Genomic DNA, 14,233 nt, shown 5'->3' with positions numbered 1-14,233 from the left:
GGATTATTAATGGAACTTGACCAAGCTTGGAATGGTTCCTTTGAAAAGGCTTATGAGATTGAACCCAAAGAGTTATAAGAAGAAACGATATTTAAGTCAATCTTATTAAAAGGGTTAACTTTTTGTCCCTAAATTATAAAGTAATACTGGTTTTCCTCCTATATCAGACTTTGATCGTTTTAGGTTTTTATATTTAAGAAATGTACGATGCAGTCATTTTTGTCTAATGGGAGAAACTGGCACCCTGATCTTTGCTCCTTGTTTATTCTGATGTTGGATGTTATTGACTTTGTTTTGGCACCTGTCGTGCAAAGACTAATATTCTTAATAAAAGTTTTATCCTTAGCCTTTCAAAAAACAAAAAATTCGGAACATTGTAAATGGTCAAGAGAACTGAACGCATGGATGTGAAGAATTGAAGCAGAAGAATAACAGATATTCTGTTATGTACGAGCAGCAGAACTTTAAAATTACAACTTCAATTTGTGCTATTACCAAATATTAATTGAAGCACAAGAACATCTACTACTTTATATACCAAGAGATTCAAGCCATAACCTCAGTAATAAAGCAGTAAATAGAAAAACTTTGTCTGTCAGTAAAGTTCAAAAGAAATCTGTAACCATGCCATGATATTCATAGACCAGAAATGAGTACACAATGCTATTAACAAGGAATAAACAGTTTATGTTTATCTACCAATTCCACTTCTGGCCATAACCTGAGGAAATTGAAGGTGGGGAAACAATGACAAATTTGAAATGGTTGAAGGTTCTCCTATACAAGATTACACCACAAAGCATGAAAGAAGCAACATGAAGAGCAGAATGAATGGATTGGGGGTTACAATGTAATGCTACCAGTTGTCCTTAACAATTTTTGACTTTTCAAGTATGAACTTTCCTTCCTTGTACCTCTGGGACGCTTCATAAGCTCTTTCATACTTCCAACCCAACACTTCACGGCAATCACCACAATAAACATCAGCAACAGTGTGGAGGCCAGTCAAGAGATGTCTGTCTTCTTTTGGCCCCGTCACAATATTCATTGCATGGGAAAACAGAAAGGCTCGCCCATTTCTTCCCTGATTATAAAATTTAGGACCACAATTCAAGAAAAATGACCCCGGAAAGCTTTTCTAGCAGATAACATCATAAACCTTAAATCTAAGTTTAAGTACCAAGAACAACCAAATGAGAACATACAAAGATCCTGCGGGAATATTTTCGTCTAGGAAATATGTCAAATAATGAATGAACAAAACATAACAAATTGGCAATCTCTGTGATGTTTGACTGTTATGTCAACTACAAATACAAAGAGAGAGAGAGAGACAAAGATATGAAAGGTCGAAAATCTAAATCTCCTACTTTCCACATCGTTAATTCTGCCACTGTCTTCCCACGACCACATTTGAAATTATGTTTTCAAATTTCCACAAATGACATACTCAACCAAAACTTATACATCGAAAATCACAGCAACAGCCACATCCAATTGACATCTATAACTACTGTCACTTGGTGTATGTACAGCTAATTGTCTTCTCAGTATTTATTTACTCACAACCTTGATATGCCAAAACTGCCATCAATCTCGCTCTGTGGAAGCATGTCAAACTTTCTTCTATAAGTTTTCTTTATTCTACTGAGCATGTAATCTTACATTAGGCATAGACAACCCACAATGCATTAGAAATTCATCAATATCAGTACAGACTAACTTCCATGATTTCCAATTAAGAAAAAACAGAATGAGGAATTATCCAAATATTAACCTGAAATCAAAATTTAAAAAGAAAAAACTTTTTTTCATTTTCAAAGTGATCATAAGGCCTGAATTCATTGTAGTCCTAATAGTATAAAGAGATATACACATTGGACTTTAGAAGTGGACTCTAGTGAGACTAGTCTCATTTTTTATTCAACCATACTTCTGTACTTAACACTCAATTACAAAACAAGAGCTCAAATTTCTTTCCTTTCTTGAAATCACCCTGGAATTTCCCCACTTTACTTTTGTAACAGTAATGGCAACTAGAAACAATAATATTCAGCAAAGCCCTTACCCTTTTGAAGAACCAGGAGAGTTATGTGGTGGAAAGTAAAAAAGGTTGATGATGATTTCAATTGGCAACAAACCATCATATACATCTATGAAGTCAACGGTAAAAAATCACATAATTTTCACTTAAAATGCAAAAGAAAGTATTCCATACAAATTTTTAGTCCCAAAATCACCCAGAAAAGTAAAACAGAGAGAGTGAGAGAGAGAGAGAAGGAGAAGGTTTACATGAAAAGCCTTGGAAATTATATCATCGTGGAGTGAAACCTGGTTTCTACAATTAGAGCAGCAATACAAGCGGGGTCCTATCAGTTCCGCCATGAATTGGTTAAAAAAAATTCAGATTAAACACCTCACTGCTCCAAATGAACCAAACACCGGTGATCCAAGAGAGTAACAGAGCAAAAAATTCGATTATAAATGAATGAGATGAAGAAAAGGGCGCAGAGGAATAAAAGTGATGAAATTTCTTTACCTACACCAGACTCAATGATGACCCAAAAGTCTGCAACAATAAGATAAGAAGAAAATATGTCGTTAGTTAGCGTGCAAGAGTAGGCTTGATCACAAAAGTTAACGAAGATTCCCAATTAAGTTCTTCAAAATAAAATAAAATAAATTGTGTTATATATGGTAATCAGATAAAGACACAATAAACCCCACCATTTGCACAGTATACAGTCTTAATCATAAATATTACCATTAACATTAATAATAAACAAACCACTGGTTAAAAAAAATCAAATCAAAATACTGGAACAGAATCCCTTTACAAGATAAAAGACAGGTAGGTTGTTGAGGTTAAACCCAATTTTCATGTTTTTTAGAGTTAAGATTTTTTTTTTTTAATTAGAATGAAAAAGTTGTCTTTCTATTTTCTTTGTTAAGGGTTACGTTTTGAAGTTTTGTTCTGGATTTGATCGGTGGCGATCACGAAAAATCCACAACCGCACTCAAATGTTCGGTAATTTTCCCCAACCCCAACCTAAGTTTTTTAAGTGTTCTGTATTAAACTACTCTTTCAAAGTTAGTGAACGAGTTTCAAAAACTTATTTTTCTTTGTTATGTTTTATTTCTCTCCTCAGCAGGTGGGGAAAATAAATGGTGAAGTTGTTATATTAAATGAGATTTTTTTTTCATTTTTTATAAAATTGTTATTTATTGCAATAAAAAAACTATAATTGATTATGAGTAGAAAAATACATTAAATTATCTAATATTTTGTTCACACATACAAATATAAAGTCATAAGTGTAAAAAATAATAATTTTGTCTCTTAATTTTCTAATAAATTTTTTCAAGTTCCTTAAAACAGATAAGGGGAATCAAACGCATAACAGTTAACTTATTAATGACTAGGTCACTACATACTTTTTATTATTTAATTAATTGACAGAAAATTTATTGTATAAATGGCACGCACTTTCTAACTATTAACCTATAAAAGATAAGTGGACATTTTCAATAATTGATTGATTAATGGTGCAAATTCTTTATTATTAAATTAGAAAAAAGATTGATTGAAAATTGTTCATCACATATTGATTGGAGTATATTGTTTGATATTAAACTAAAGATGGAGTGAAGTTAATACCAATTAAAGAACACTTTTTAGTACTAGATCTCTTAGTCCGCTTATATAGTTTAACATAGGATAAATTATTTTATTAGTTCGTTCTTATTTTCATAGAGATATCTAAAGTAGATCTTTTTCTTTTTTATTTTTGTTTTATTTAGGATTTTATTTTGAAAAAATCATTGCAATTAAATCTTTTTCGTTAGTAGATTTTTTTCGTCATGTATCAGCACATGTTTCTTTTTTATTTTTTATAATTTTTTTAAAAAATAAAAATTATCACTTGTCAATTTGACGGTGTGCCACATGGTAGAGACAATGTAATGTGGCAGTGGTAGTGTCACTTGCTACTATTGAATGTGAAAATTCTTAATTTAATTCCTGTATCTGATATTTTGTCTAAATTTAGTCACAATTGTTTTAAACTGAAACAATTTCATCTCTGCAAAAATGGGAATCAATGAAATGATTTAACCTTTCATGTAAGCCCATTTTTATGCTCTAACAAGGTTTGGGCCTAGGGTCAGCCCACAAAATACCCCTAAGACCCCTTTTCGGTCACTTATCCACTCATTTTGTCTCCCTTCTCATAAATTGTTCTCCTCCTCCCTCATAGTGCTGAAACAGAGAGTTCTGATAGAGTATAAACTCTTTTTTCCTTTGAGTTAGTTGAGCTCATTTTTCTCCAAGTAAATGGAGCTCAAACCTATGTTTGTCTCTTTTTCCAGTTTAGGTGTTTTAGTTCTTGTCTTAAGTTCTCTTTAGAACCTCATCCTCGACCTTGTGTTTTGTTTTCAGCTTTTAAGCTGCTATTATGGCGTGGTGAGCTTCTGTTAGGGCTCTCTTTCCTAACATTATCACTAAAAGAAAAATTCGTGATAATCAAGTTACAATTAAAGATTGGTTGTGAAAAAATACATAATACAAATTTTTTCTTTTATATTCATAAAAGATTAATATACAAAAAGCTCGTGAGATTAAAAATAATATTAATTATTAAATTAATATTTTACTAGAGACACAAGTATATATATTTTTTCAATAAAAAAGAGAACAAATAAAAAATAAAAGTAAAAATAATGTCTTTTTCTGGAAAATTCAAAAGAAAACTAAAAAGTATTTTAATAATTCTTTTATTTTTTATTATATTTGATTTCAAATTTTATTATTAATTAACATTAAATATTATGATTTATTAATAAAATAAAAATATTTAATTTAACTCTTTGATTTCTTGTATACTACACAAAATATAAAACAAAAATTAAAATATTATACATAATTTCAAAATTTCAAAATTTGTAACTACATAAATTTAAAAAAAAAAACAAAGTTTTGGAGTGTCATGACCCCCTTCTGCTCCTCTAATGATCCGTCGATGTATATTTGTTTTCAAACCTTACAAATTAATGGATAAAATATTTTAATCTAATTATATTAATTTTTTTATTCGTATATGTATATATAAATTCACATACATTTTTGTTTATATGTACGATGCAATTTTATTATAAAATTTATTACCATCTTTCGTATTTATTTTATTTTTTAATAAAATTTTCATGCTATAATTTATGACAATATTTTAAAAATGTTAATCAAACAAAGAATATTAGCATAATATTTTATTATTTTAAAATTATAAAAAGCCATCATAACTTTTAATTAATTAATTTATAATAATATATAAAGAAAATCTCTTTCACATTTCAAAATATCAATTTTACCCTTTAAAATATAATAATTTATTAAAATTTTAAAAATTAATTGTTATTTTTATAAACTTTTTTATACTGATATAATATTACGTATATGACAAGATTATTTTTTTAAATAATCCTAGCGGCATTAAATGCATACTTGTTTTAATATATTTTAATAATACTTCAGGTTATAAATTTACACTCATAAATGTAATTTATTATTTTTTCTGTTTAACTGTAAAAATAGCTTATCAATAAATAGTTACCTCGTATTGGACGTAAACTCCAGAAGTCTTCTTTATAAAATGTGTATGTCACACTACACGGAATGATATTATTTTACTATATTAATATATGTTAATATCTATAAAATGAGAAAACTTTAATTTTAGTTACGGTAAATTTGTTTATTTTTTCATTCCAATAATTGTTGGTTTTAGTCTTTTCACTGGCGGAGAGATATCTTCAACAATCTATTGTTGGTCTAAATATAATTTTCAATTAAAATTAACTAATTTTTTTACCAATTTAAGATATTTTAAAACTTTTTGTTAAATAATGCAAACAAAAATTATTTTTATTTACTAGTTTAAGAATGTTTTTAGCAAATGACATAGTGCTCTATATTTGTTTCTTACATAAGTGTTTTCTTTTGAAGCGAAACATCTTAAAAAAAATAATCGAGACTTTGATGAAACTTACTAAACACGTGTAACAAATTAGGTATACGTTTCACTCAACCGTACATAATATAGGTTTCTGCAAGTGACATTCTTTATTTTATGTTTCGTTTTGAAGAAGGAATATTTATACAAATTAAAATTGATCATTTAGCATAATAATATTAATATTGAAGTGATTTTTTTATTTATCAAATACTTAAATTAATGAGATATTATTAAACATAATATGTCGAGATAAACGGACCATATTGTGATCCTCTTAGTGAAGTATAGAACTATTGTTTAATTAATTTATTTTAATCTCTTAAAAGAATTTTTAAATGTTAGTTTTTTTAAAGTTAAGATAAATTATCGATTCCATATTATTATTGGAATTTTTTTTATTAGAATATAATAGAGAGATTGACTTCACATACGAATTATTCATATAAGAAAATTGATAATACTTCCAACACAAAAAAATAAATACTTTCTAAAACATTGCATATGTCGAAAATAATATCTAAATAAACTATTAGAATTTTCACTTCAAAATGTTTGTCATGAAATATTTTTTTAGAAAATTATTCTGAACAAGTTTTAATTTTAAGATAGCTTAAATAAGCTTAATGAAATGGACTTTACTTAATGGATATTTCACTCAAGTACTAAAAATATAAATGATTAAACTCTTTTTTAATCAGATATAAAAGAAATCCCAACATTCATCTAGTACTTTTAGAAAGAATTCCATTGTACATAAAAATCATTTAAAAAAAACAGTGCACAATTAATTTAATTATGGTATTTGAAAGAATAATATATAAATGTATACAAAGTTATGCTTATGAAATTATTTTACCATAAGATACAATTTTTAAAATAAATAAAAATATTTTGTCCTAAAACTATTATATTAGGAATTAAATTGAATTATTTTATATATTGATAGACTAAATAAAAGTTTTCTTATTTATTCAATAAAATTTGAATAATATGAAACATATAGTAAAACAGTGATAAGAAAGAAAAATATAAATAGGATGTGATAAAATATGCTAAAGAAGAAAAGCGAGTTGAAGTAGCTGCTTATAAGGTGTAGATTTGAAACAAAATTGAAAATCAATATTGGTTGAGAGCAGAACTTTGAAGTTTGAATCTGTGTCGTTTGGCTTTTCTGAGGCGTTTGGCTTTTCTGAGAATTAATCAAGCACCTTCAACCCATATTCTCATCCTCTTTCACTTTTCAATCTCAAAATTCAGTTTCAGTTTCAATTTCAATTTGGTTCATCAATCAATCAACCAATTCCCATCCTCATGTCCGACGGATATTGGAGGTACGCCGCCGAATCGCGGCATGCCCCTTCCTCTATCACCGGCAAGCGCTCCCGTTCCGACTTCGGTATGCCTTCAATTTAGGGTTTTCCTATATTTTCTTCTCTCGCTAGGTTTTCGTCTCAACGCAAAAGGCCACCATTACATATTTCGCCAATTCTTAATTCGAAATGTTGAATTTTCCCTTTTATTGATCTTTCCCCCTTCCAATTTCTGTCCTTTCTTGTTACATAATTTTTATTTTTCTTGGTTTGGTTTGTTTTGTTTCCTTTTTTTAACCGTTAAACTCTTTCCCTCGTTCCAAATAGAGGTTTATTTTTGTCCCTTTTAGTTTGGATACTCTGTAGTAGGTCAACTGTCATGATTTTATGCAACATCGTCATCTTGTTGGCGGGTGTTTATGCTGAACCGAATTTGGTCTTAAATCTTTTAGATACATCTCCTTGATTAATGGTGAAGAATTCTTTGTTCCTGTTTTGTCCAAGTGCCAAACTATTTTTTACTGTGGGCTTAAAACAAGATATAGATTCAGGACAAGAAAAATGATGATACTCCCCTTCTAATTTTTCCAGAGCTTTTGGAAAGAAGTTTTTATTTTATTTACTGGTCTTGACACAATATGATTACCTAAGTCTGAATTTTGTGCCCATGATATTACTCTTTTTGGTGAGTCTGTCTAATTTTGGATGAATCTATCTTTTCTTCTGATATATAATTTCAATAATGAAGCTACTATGTTTGAAATTCATGTTGTCTTAATCTTAGGGTTGTATCTTGATGGGCATATTTTTCCCCTGTCATGTGATTTTAATCTTGCGTATTTCACAATCATCATGTGAATGATTCATTGTTACCTTGTTCCTGTCTTTACATTCTCATTAGTTTAAAGTATTTTTTAATTTTGAAGATGTCTCTGGCGTTCATGACTTGCCCAATTACTTTCCCCATGATGATGATAGAGGAGGGCTACGTGTAATTAGAGATGCTGAGTCCCTTGATGCATCTTATGAGAATTACCTCCGTAGTGCGGTATTAGCTATTTTTCGGTTCTTAAATGGCCATTTATCTTTTTTCTTATTCTTTTATCCCCTGATTGTCATATATATATTGAATATTGAATTTGTAGGCAACTAGAACGTATTTAAATGTGTTTGTTTATGGATATGATAGAGATCTGGTTGAGTGGATTTTTTATGCTTAAACTAATGGCAAAAACACCCAAATAATTTCTGTTTCAGCTCCAAATTTCCCATGGGAGATTTGAAAGGAATAGGGGGAAAATTGGAATTTTTTCTTTTATTAGATACATTGTTAGGAGTAATAATACATTAATTGTCGTGTCCTATTGTGTGGTGAACACAAAATCCTGAACTCTACCTTGTCCTAATATCCTATCCAGTTAAAGTGAGCATGTGATGGAAATGGAATAATTTATATCACTGTCTTGCCCATCTTGTTCGATCTCGTTTTATCACAAAGTACTTCTGATGTGTGAAATAGGCCCCTATATGTTTAAGGATAAAAAATTGTACATTTTTCATCAGATTTCATCATATGGTTCGGGACAGTCCACTAGAACCATTGGAGGGCGAGTTCCCAATCGTACTGTTGACGATTCACATGTTGCAAATATTGGAGGAGTAGACAGGGGAACAAATGCAAAAGACAAAATCCTGGGGTTTAGTAGTGGAAGGGCCGACCGTTCTCTTCCACCTGATGCTACAAGTACACTGTTTGTTGAGGGTTTGCCTTCTAACTGCACAAGACGAGAAGTAGCTCGTATCCTTTCATCCAATTCCCCTTAGAGGCAATTTTGTATTTCAGGGTCTTTTTGAACTAGAATTTGTAAAAATAGGTCCGTTGATAATTCTTTTGTAAAATAGGGGTAAGTCGTCAGGGTGGAGGACGACATTACAGGTGAAGTCGTCTCCACCTTGCCGGTTTCTATTTTTTTTTTCAAAAAAGTGAAGTCGTCACCATGAAAACCGGTATCTATGAAGTGAAAAAGTGAAGTCGTCCTCTCAAGTGACGACTTCACTTTCTTTTGATGTTAGCTTTGTGGTAATTGTGATATTACTTGTATCGTGCTTGCCTTTGTTACTACCAATTGTGTTATGTGTGAAGATAGTGGAAGCCAGAGCAATGTTAACTTAGGCCTTAGACAAAAGAGGTAAGGAAAATAAAGAATCGGACTTATTTGCGAGAGGCAATATTCCTCCAAAAAAGGAAGAACAACATCTCTTTGTGCCAAACAATCCTCCAATTGAATCTCCACCTCTTCTGGCTTCCACTATCTGCACACATAACACGATTGGTAGTAACAAAGGCAAGCAAGATATAAGTAATACCACAATTACCACAAAGCTAACATCAAAAGAAAGTGAAGTCGTCACTTGAGAGGACGACTTCACTTTTTCACTTCACAGAAACCGGCTTTCATGGTGATGACTTCACTTTTTTGAAAAAAAAAATAGAAACCGGTAGGGTGGAGGACGAATTCACCTGTAATGTCGTCCTCCACCTTGACGACTTACCCCTATTTTACAAAAGAATTTTCAACGGACCTATTTTTACAAATTTCAGTTCAAAAAGACCCTAAAATACAAAATTGCCTAGATCAATGCTTTCATTCGGATTTAATTCTTCTGCAAGTGAGATGTGAAGAGTGAGAGATCTACTGTTGATTTGAAATAAAGTGTTTTTGTGAACAGAACCCACTTTAAATCAACGGTTGATAGGACCTCAGTTTCTCTCTTCACACATATCCTCTTAGAGGAGTCAAATCTTTTTCATTGTAGATTCTTCCTCCTTAACTCGCGAGATACAGATATTTTTCGTCCTTTTGTTGGCTACAAAGAAGTTAGGCTTGTTAGCAAGGAGTCAAGACAAGTAAGTTTAATCAAAAAGTTAAAAAAAAATTGTATACGTTGATGGACTTTTTACTTCTATTTTGTGCAGCCAGGAGGTGATCCACTGGTACTTTGTTTTGTCGATTTTTTGAGTCCAGGCCATGCAGCAACCGCCATGGAAGCATTGCAGGGTAAGGCCTCTATTTCTTCTACTCTTATAATGCCATCCTCATGTGTGTCTTGGAAAATCCCGTGTTCCATTTCTTTATCCCCTTAAGTTTGAATATAGAGAAAATGCTGTAGAACCATTTTTTTGCATTTTCATCGAGTTGGCAAGAACGAACCGAATATTCGACTACTTTATGATTTGCATTCCTCATGTCCGTGCCTCAAGAGCGTGGGCTGCTCTGCATAATATATGCTGGGTTTTGGGTAAAATATAAATCCATTAACCGGATGAGGTAGTGATGGATTTAGAATGTGAGTGCTGCCTGAAACATACTCAGTGGTATTGGATCAAAGGATCTTATTGCAAGTGGAATCCTAGAGCACTACTTGATGGTCTTTCGACATCACTAAAAAGCTGCATACCTTTTAACCCTATGCGATACATAACACTTTTATGCGGGGATGGAGATGGTTTGATTCTGATGAAAGCTTTACTCAAGCTTGGAAAGTTAAAAGACTGATTCATGTAAAAAGTAATGTCACGATAATGAATTTTATGGACTCTGTTCATCATTGTCGTGCTCATTGATAAAGCTGGCACCCATATATAATCATATCTGGTTGAAAGATTTTGGGGGCTAGATTATGAATGCCATGCAATTTGACATTTCCATGTTACGGAGGCAGGCCTCCTGCTTTTGAGGAAGTCATGTGGGTTCGGTGAATTGCTTAAAATAATAGTGGTTGCATGGAATATAGATCGCTAAGGGCCTGTTCGACAAAATACGCTCTCTTGGTGTAGTAGAATTGCCACATTCATTTGCTCCTCTCCTCCATCTACCTGAACCGTAAGATCGTGTGTTGCATGTCACAATTTATTATTTGTTCTGCCGCATAGATACTTAAACTAGGGTAGTATATATTCGACCAATATTCTAAGTTTTATTGAATGGCCAACGGTGAAGACAGTCTAACGATGGAGACTTATTGAAAGTTTACTAACCCTTCCTTTCAAGTAGCAAGTTTGACCCCTTTGGTAACGACTGATGCACGCATATTCACCCATGTTGGACATTGGGTTTGAACGTATTTAGATGCATTTGAGGTTTATTATGTATGTCATAAGCCGAGTTAAGATACAACACGCGTCTTATATCATCTTCCTGTTGACACCCTAATCCGGTGCTCAGAACACGGCTAGTTGTTGAGCGTAAAACAGTGAACGTTAATTTTGCAGGTTACAAATTTGACGAGCTTGACCGCAACTCGGTCAATTTAAGGTTTCAATTTGCTCGGCGCTATCCTGGTGCGAGGTCAGGTGGCGTACATCGTGGCAAACGTTGAATTATGCAATTACAGGTGATTAATTCTATTATTTCAATACGCCCACACTGTTTGTCAATGGTCGTTGGGTGCTGGATAAAAACTTAAATATAAACAGTTAATCATGCTGAATCGTGAAACGAAAATTCCATGTAGGAGTCACTCACGATGGGGAGGTTATGATTATGATTTTGAGAGGCAAGTGACCAACATTGCAGTCGAGAATTACAGTTGCTTTCATTAGGAACAAGTCGATCATTGTCGTATTCGTGTGGGGAGTGCTCGCTAGAGATTCAGATTGTGCGTGTTTGAGAAAAAATGTTTAATTTATTTACTATAAGTTGCTTCAAATTGTCTTATGCGAAATAACTTATGACTTAAATGGCTTTTCATTGCTCTTTCGAATATATTTGTCTACTAATAAGAAGGATGTTTTCCATGTGAGCCTTGTATATATCAAGTACTATTAATTTTTAACCTTATTAGATTAGTATAATTAGACAAATGTCGATTTTCTCATTCTTGTTTTGTCACAAATCCATGATCATACCTTCTTTTTTGCCATTGATATATATTTTTCAGGTTAATATGATTTTTCTAGTTTGTAGCTTTAATATGAAAGGTATTCCCTTTTCTAACTAATATCCTTCATTGCATAGATTTGTGTTTCGTGTTGTTAGTTTTACTCTTGGGATTATGCATGTGAACTATTAGGTTAGTCCCGATCTGTAATTATAACCCCGATGGCAATGACCTGCTAATGTAGCAAGTTAGACAACTTGGTTATTGCATATATTTTATTTTATTGTGAGTGTTCAGTCCCAGTTATACCGTCAACTTGAAGTGGATGATAAAATGTTGAAACAGAATGTGCCGTGGGAAGGCATTGTTCTTTGAATTTGATCCTTGTTGGTTTAGTCCATAATCTGATCTCATCTCTGCCCTTTCCCACGAAAGATACGAAGGTATCTTAGTAGCGCCCTTCAGAGAAAAAAAAAGTCTTAGAAGATAATGTCCTTTGAGACGTTTGCTAGTGCTGCTTAAGGAAACAAATTAAACAGGAACTAAACCTCACTTTAGCACTGCTATAGTGTTGTGAGTAGTTGCGATTTTTCCTTGAGGGCCACAATTTTCGAAGACATTGCCAAGTAACTTTCTAGTATACCATCACCGCTCAATTTCGTTGTCATTAAGTATATCGTAATGCTTTTCTCCAAAATTGTGGAAAAAGCAAAAAAATGGTGAAAATAAAAGAGTTGATATTTTATTTATAATTTTTAGACCTTAAAACCATAATATGAAAATAAAGTCATATTTTCATATTTGTAAATGGGTTATTCATGCGTAAACAAAAAAGTTGACGATAAAAAACTTAAAACCAAATAAGAAATGTGACCACTATTCATATAATGAGATGTAAACTTGATTTTATAATTCAATTCTGTAATGCTGAGCTATATTTCAAGTTTTCTTTTTCAAATTTGTTATGTAAAAATGCGTGACAAATGGGCATAAAGTACTACTAGATCAAGTTGCTATATTGACGCTAGGTTTTGTGAAACGTATATTGGTTGTTACTGCTGTCAACAAGCCTCGAGAATAAGAATCCTGTGATTTTGCTGTGTGAGACATGGAAAGCATTAGGCAATTCCCTCATGGCTTGCTCATTTGCCAGTTGAGACCAGAAAAAGTAGCATTTGATAGTAAGCAGTATATCATTCTTGTTGGGCCACGTTTAAGAATAGTTCGAAGCACTCATTCCATTAACCGTAACTTGGACAGTTATGGCCAATTTATCCTATACATTCATATCTTTTACTATATCTCAAACTTTTCTCTTTTTCCTATCTTTCAATTGCAGAGTAACATTTTTCTCATAATAATATGCAGTTGGTTGGTTATGGAATATGCAGGATATTTGCTTGGAACAGCAGAAAAGAGAGCAAGATTTGGTTTTTATTTTTTGTACGCTATGATAATTATTTGTTATAGATTCTCTTTCCAAGTAATGGTTCTTAGGAGAGGTAATGTTCATTTGGGGCTTCTTTCATTTGAATTCCCTTCTGTATGAGTTCTTCTTAGACCTCGAGCAATCGGAAATGTTAGTTATGGTTTGGTTGCACACAGGTGGGTGTCTCTCTTGGATATTTAAACATAGACGTATATAATTGTTGGCATTTCATACGAATAATTCTAATTTTTCACACAAAAATCTTCTTATTCACCATATAAATAAAATATTGAATGGTTTTAAAATCTTCTAAACTTAAATGTATTTTTTTTTCATTTAATACTTCATAATTTGTTGGTAAGAATTGTTGGAGAGTATATGTCATAAGATATTGGTTGGTTCCCATGAAGAAATCAACAAAAGAAACAAAAGGAAAAGAGAGAAGGATGCATATGGCGAGAAAGAAGAGAAAAACTATCGTATAAAACTCTTGAATGATACAAGTGTAGAGGATAGAGAGAACAAATACAAGGGTTGTAAAACAGAAAAACTAGAATAAACAAATAAAAGCATTAGCGTTGGGTGAGGCTGCACAAAGCTGA

At 31.8% G+C, this 14,233-nt stretch overlaps 2 protein-coding genes across 11 annotated transcripts; one reads left to right on the top strand and one right to left on the bottom strand.

Annotated features, from left to right (window-relative positions):
• Window positions 1-604: 604 nt before the first annotated feature.
• Window positions 605-2,663, bottom strand: LOC114164182 (protein yippee-like At4g27745). Of its 2 annotated transcripts, XM_028048747.2 has the most exons (3): window positions 2,540-2,663; window positions 2,293-2,420; window positions 605-1,084 (listed from the first exon to the last, which is right to left on the bottom strand). In XM_028048747.2, exons 2-3 carry the CDS (start codon window positions 2,383-2,385, stop codon window positions 857-859), a joined length of 321 nt encoding a protein of 106 aa, XP_027904548.1. In that variant the 5' UTR covers window positions 2,386-2,420; window positions 2,540-2,663; the 3' UTR covers window positions 605-856. The 2 variants fall into 2 exon arrangements, with proteins under 2 accessions (XP_027904548.1, XP_027904546.1); XM_028048745.2 differs by having other exon boundaries at window positions 2,293-2,623.
• Window positions 2,664-7,064: 4,401 nt separating this feature from the next.
• LOC114163811 (RNA-binding protein 1-like) lies at window positions 7,065-13,806 on the top strand. 9 transcript variants are annotated; one of them, XM_028048152.2, is made up of 7 exons: window positions 7,076-7,407; window positions 8,248-8,369; window positions 8,885-9,119; window positions 10,162-10,229; window positions 10,299-10,380; window positions 11,595-11,716; window positions 13,594-13,806. In XM_028048152.2, exons 1-6 carry the CDS (start codon window positions 7,323-7,325, stop codon window positions 11,699-11,701), a joined length of 699 nt encoding a protein of 232 aa, XP_027903953.1. In that variant the 5' UTR covers window positions 7,076-7,322; the 3' UTR covers window positions 11,702-11,716; window positions 13,594-13,806. The 9 variants fall into 9 exon arrangements, with proteins under 9 accessions (XP_027903955.1, XP_027903956.1, XP_027903950.1 ...); XM_028048151.2 differs by lacking the exon at window positions 13,594-13,806 and adding an exon at window positions 11,837-12,119 and having other exon boundaries at window positions 7,078-7,407; XM_028048153.2 differs by lacking the exon at window positions 13,594-13,806 and adding an exon at window positions 11,837-12,119 and having other exon boundaries at window positions 7,081-7,407; window positions 10,168-10,229.
• Window positions 13,807-14,233: the final 427 nt, after the last annotated feature.

This window comes from Vigna unguiculata, chromosome 9, assembly GCF_037176805.1.
Source record: "Vigna unguiculata cultivar grain cowpea cultivar isolate G323 ecotype 2 chromosome 9, ASM3717680v1, whole genome shotgun sequence".
In the NCBI taxonomy this organism is placed as follows: domain Eukaryota; kingdom Viridiplantae; phylum Streptophyta; class Magnoliopsida; order Fabales; family Fabaceae; genus Vigna; species Vigna unguiculata.
Note: the sequence above shows the minus strand (reverse complement) of the source record. Positions and strands in the feature narration are given on the sequence as shown.

Bases quoted from the DNA above. Each gene is read 5' to 3' on its own strand.
- LOC114164182 (XM_028048747.2), bottom strand. From the start codon at position 2,385: ATGGCGGAACTGATAGGACCCCGCTTGTATTGCTGCTCTAATTGTAGA. The intron at 1,085-2,292 runs GTAAACCTTCTC...TTTTATAATCAG, and splicing joins TAATTTCCAAGGCTTTTCAT to GGAAGAAATGGGCGAGCCTT.
- LOC114163811 (XM_028048149.2), top strand. From the start codon at position 7,323: ATGTCCGACGGATATTGGAGGTACGCCGCCGAATCGCGGCATGCCCCT. The intron at 8,370-8,884 runs GTATTAGCTATT...ATTTTTCATCAG, and splicing joins AGAATTACCTCCGTAGTGCG to ATTTCATCATATGGTTCGGG. The intron at 10,230-10,298 runs GTAAGTTTAATC...TATTTTGTGCAG, and splicing joins TTAGCAAGGAGTCAAGACAA to CCAGGAGGTGATCCACTGGT.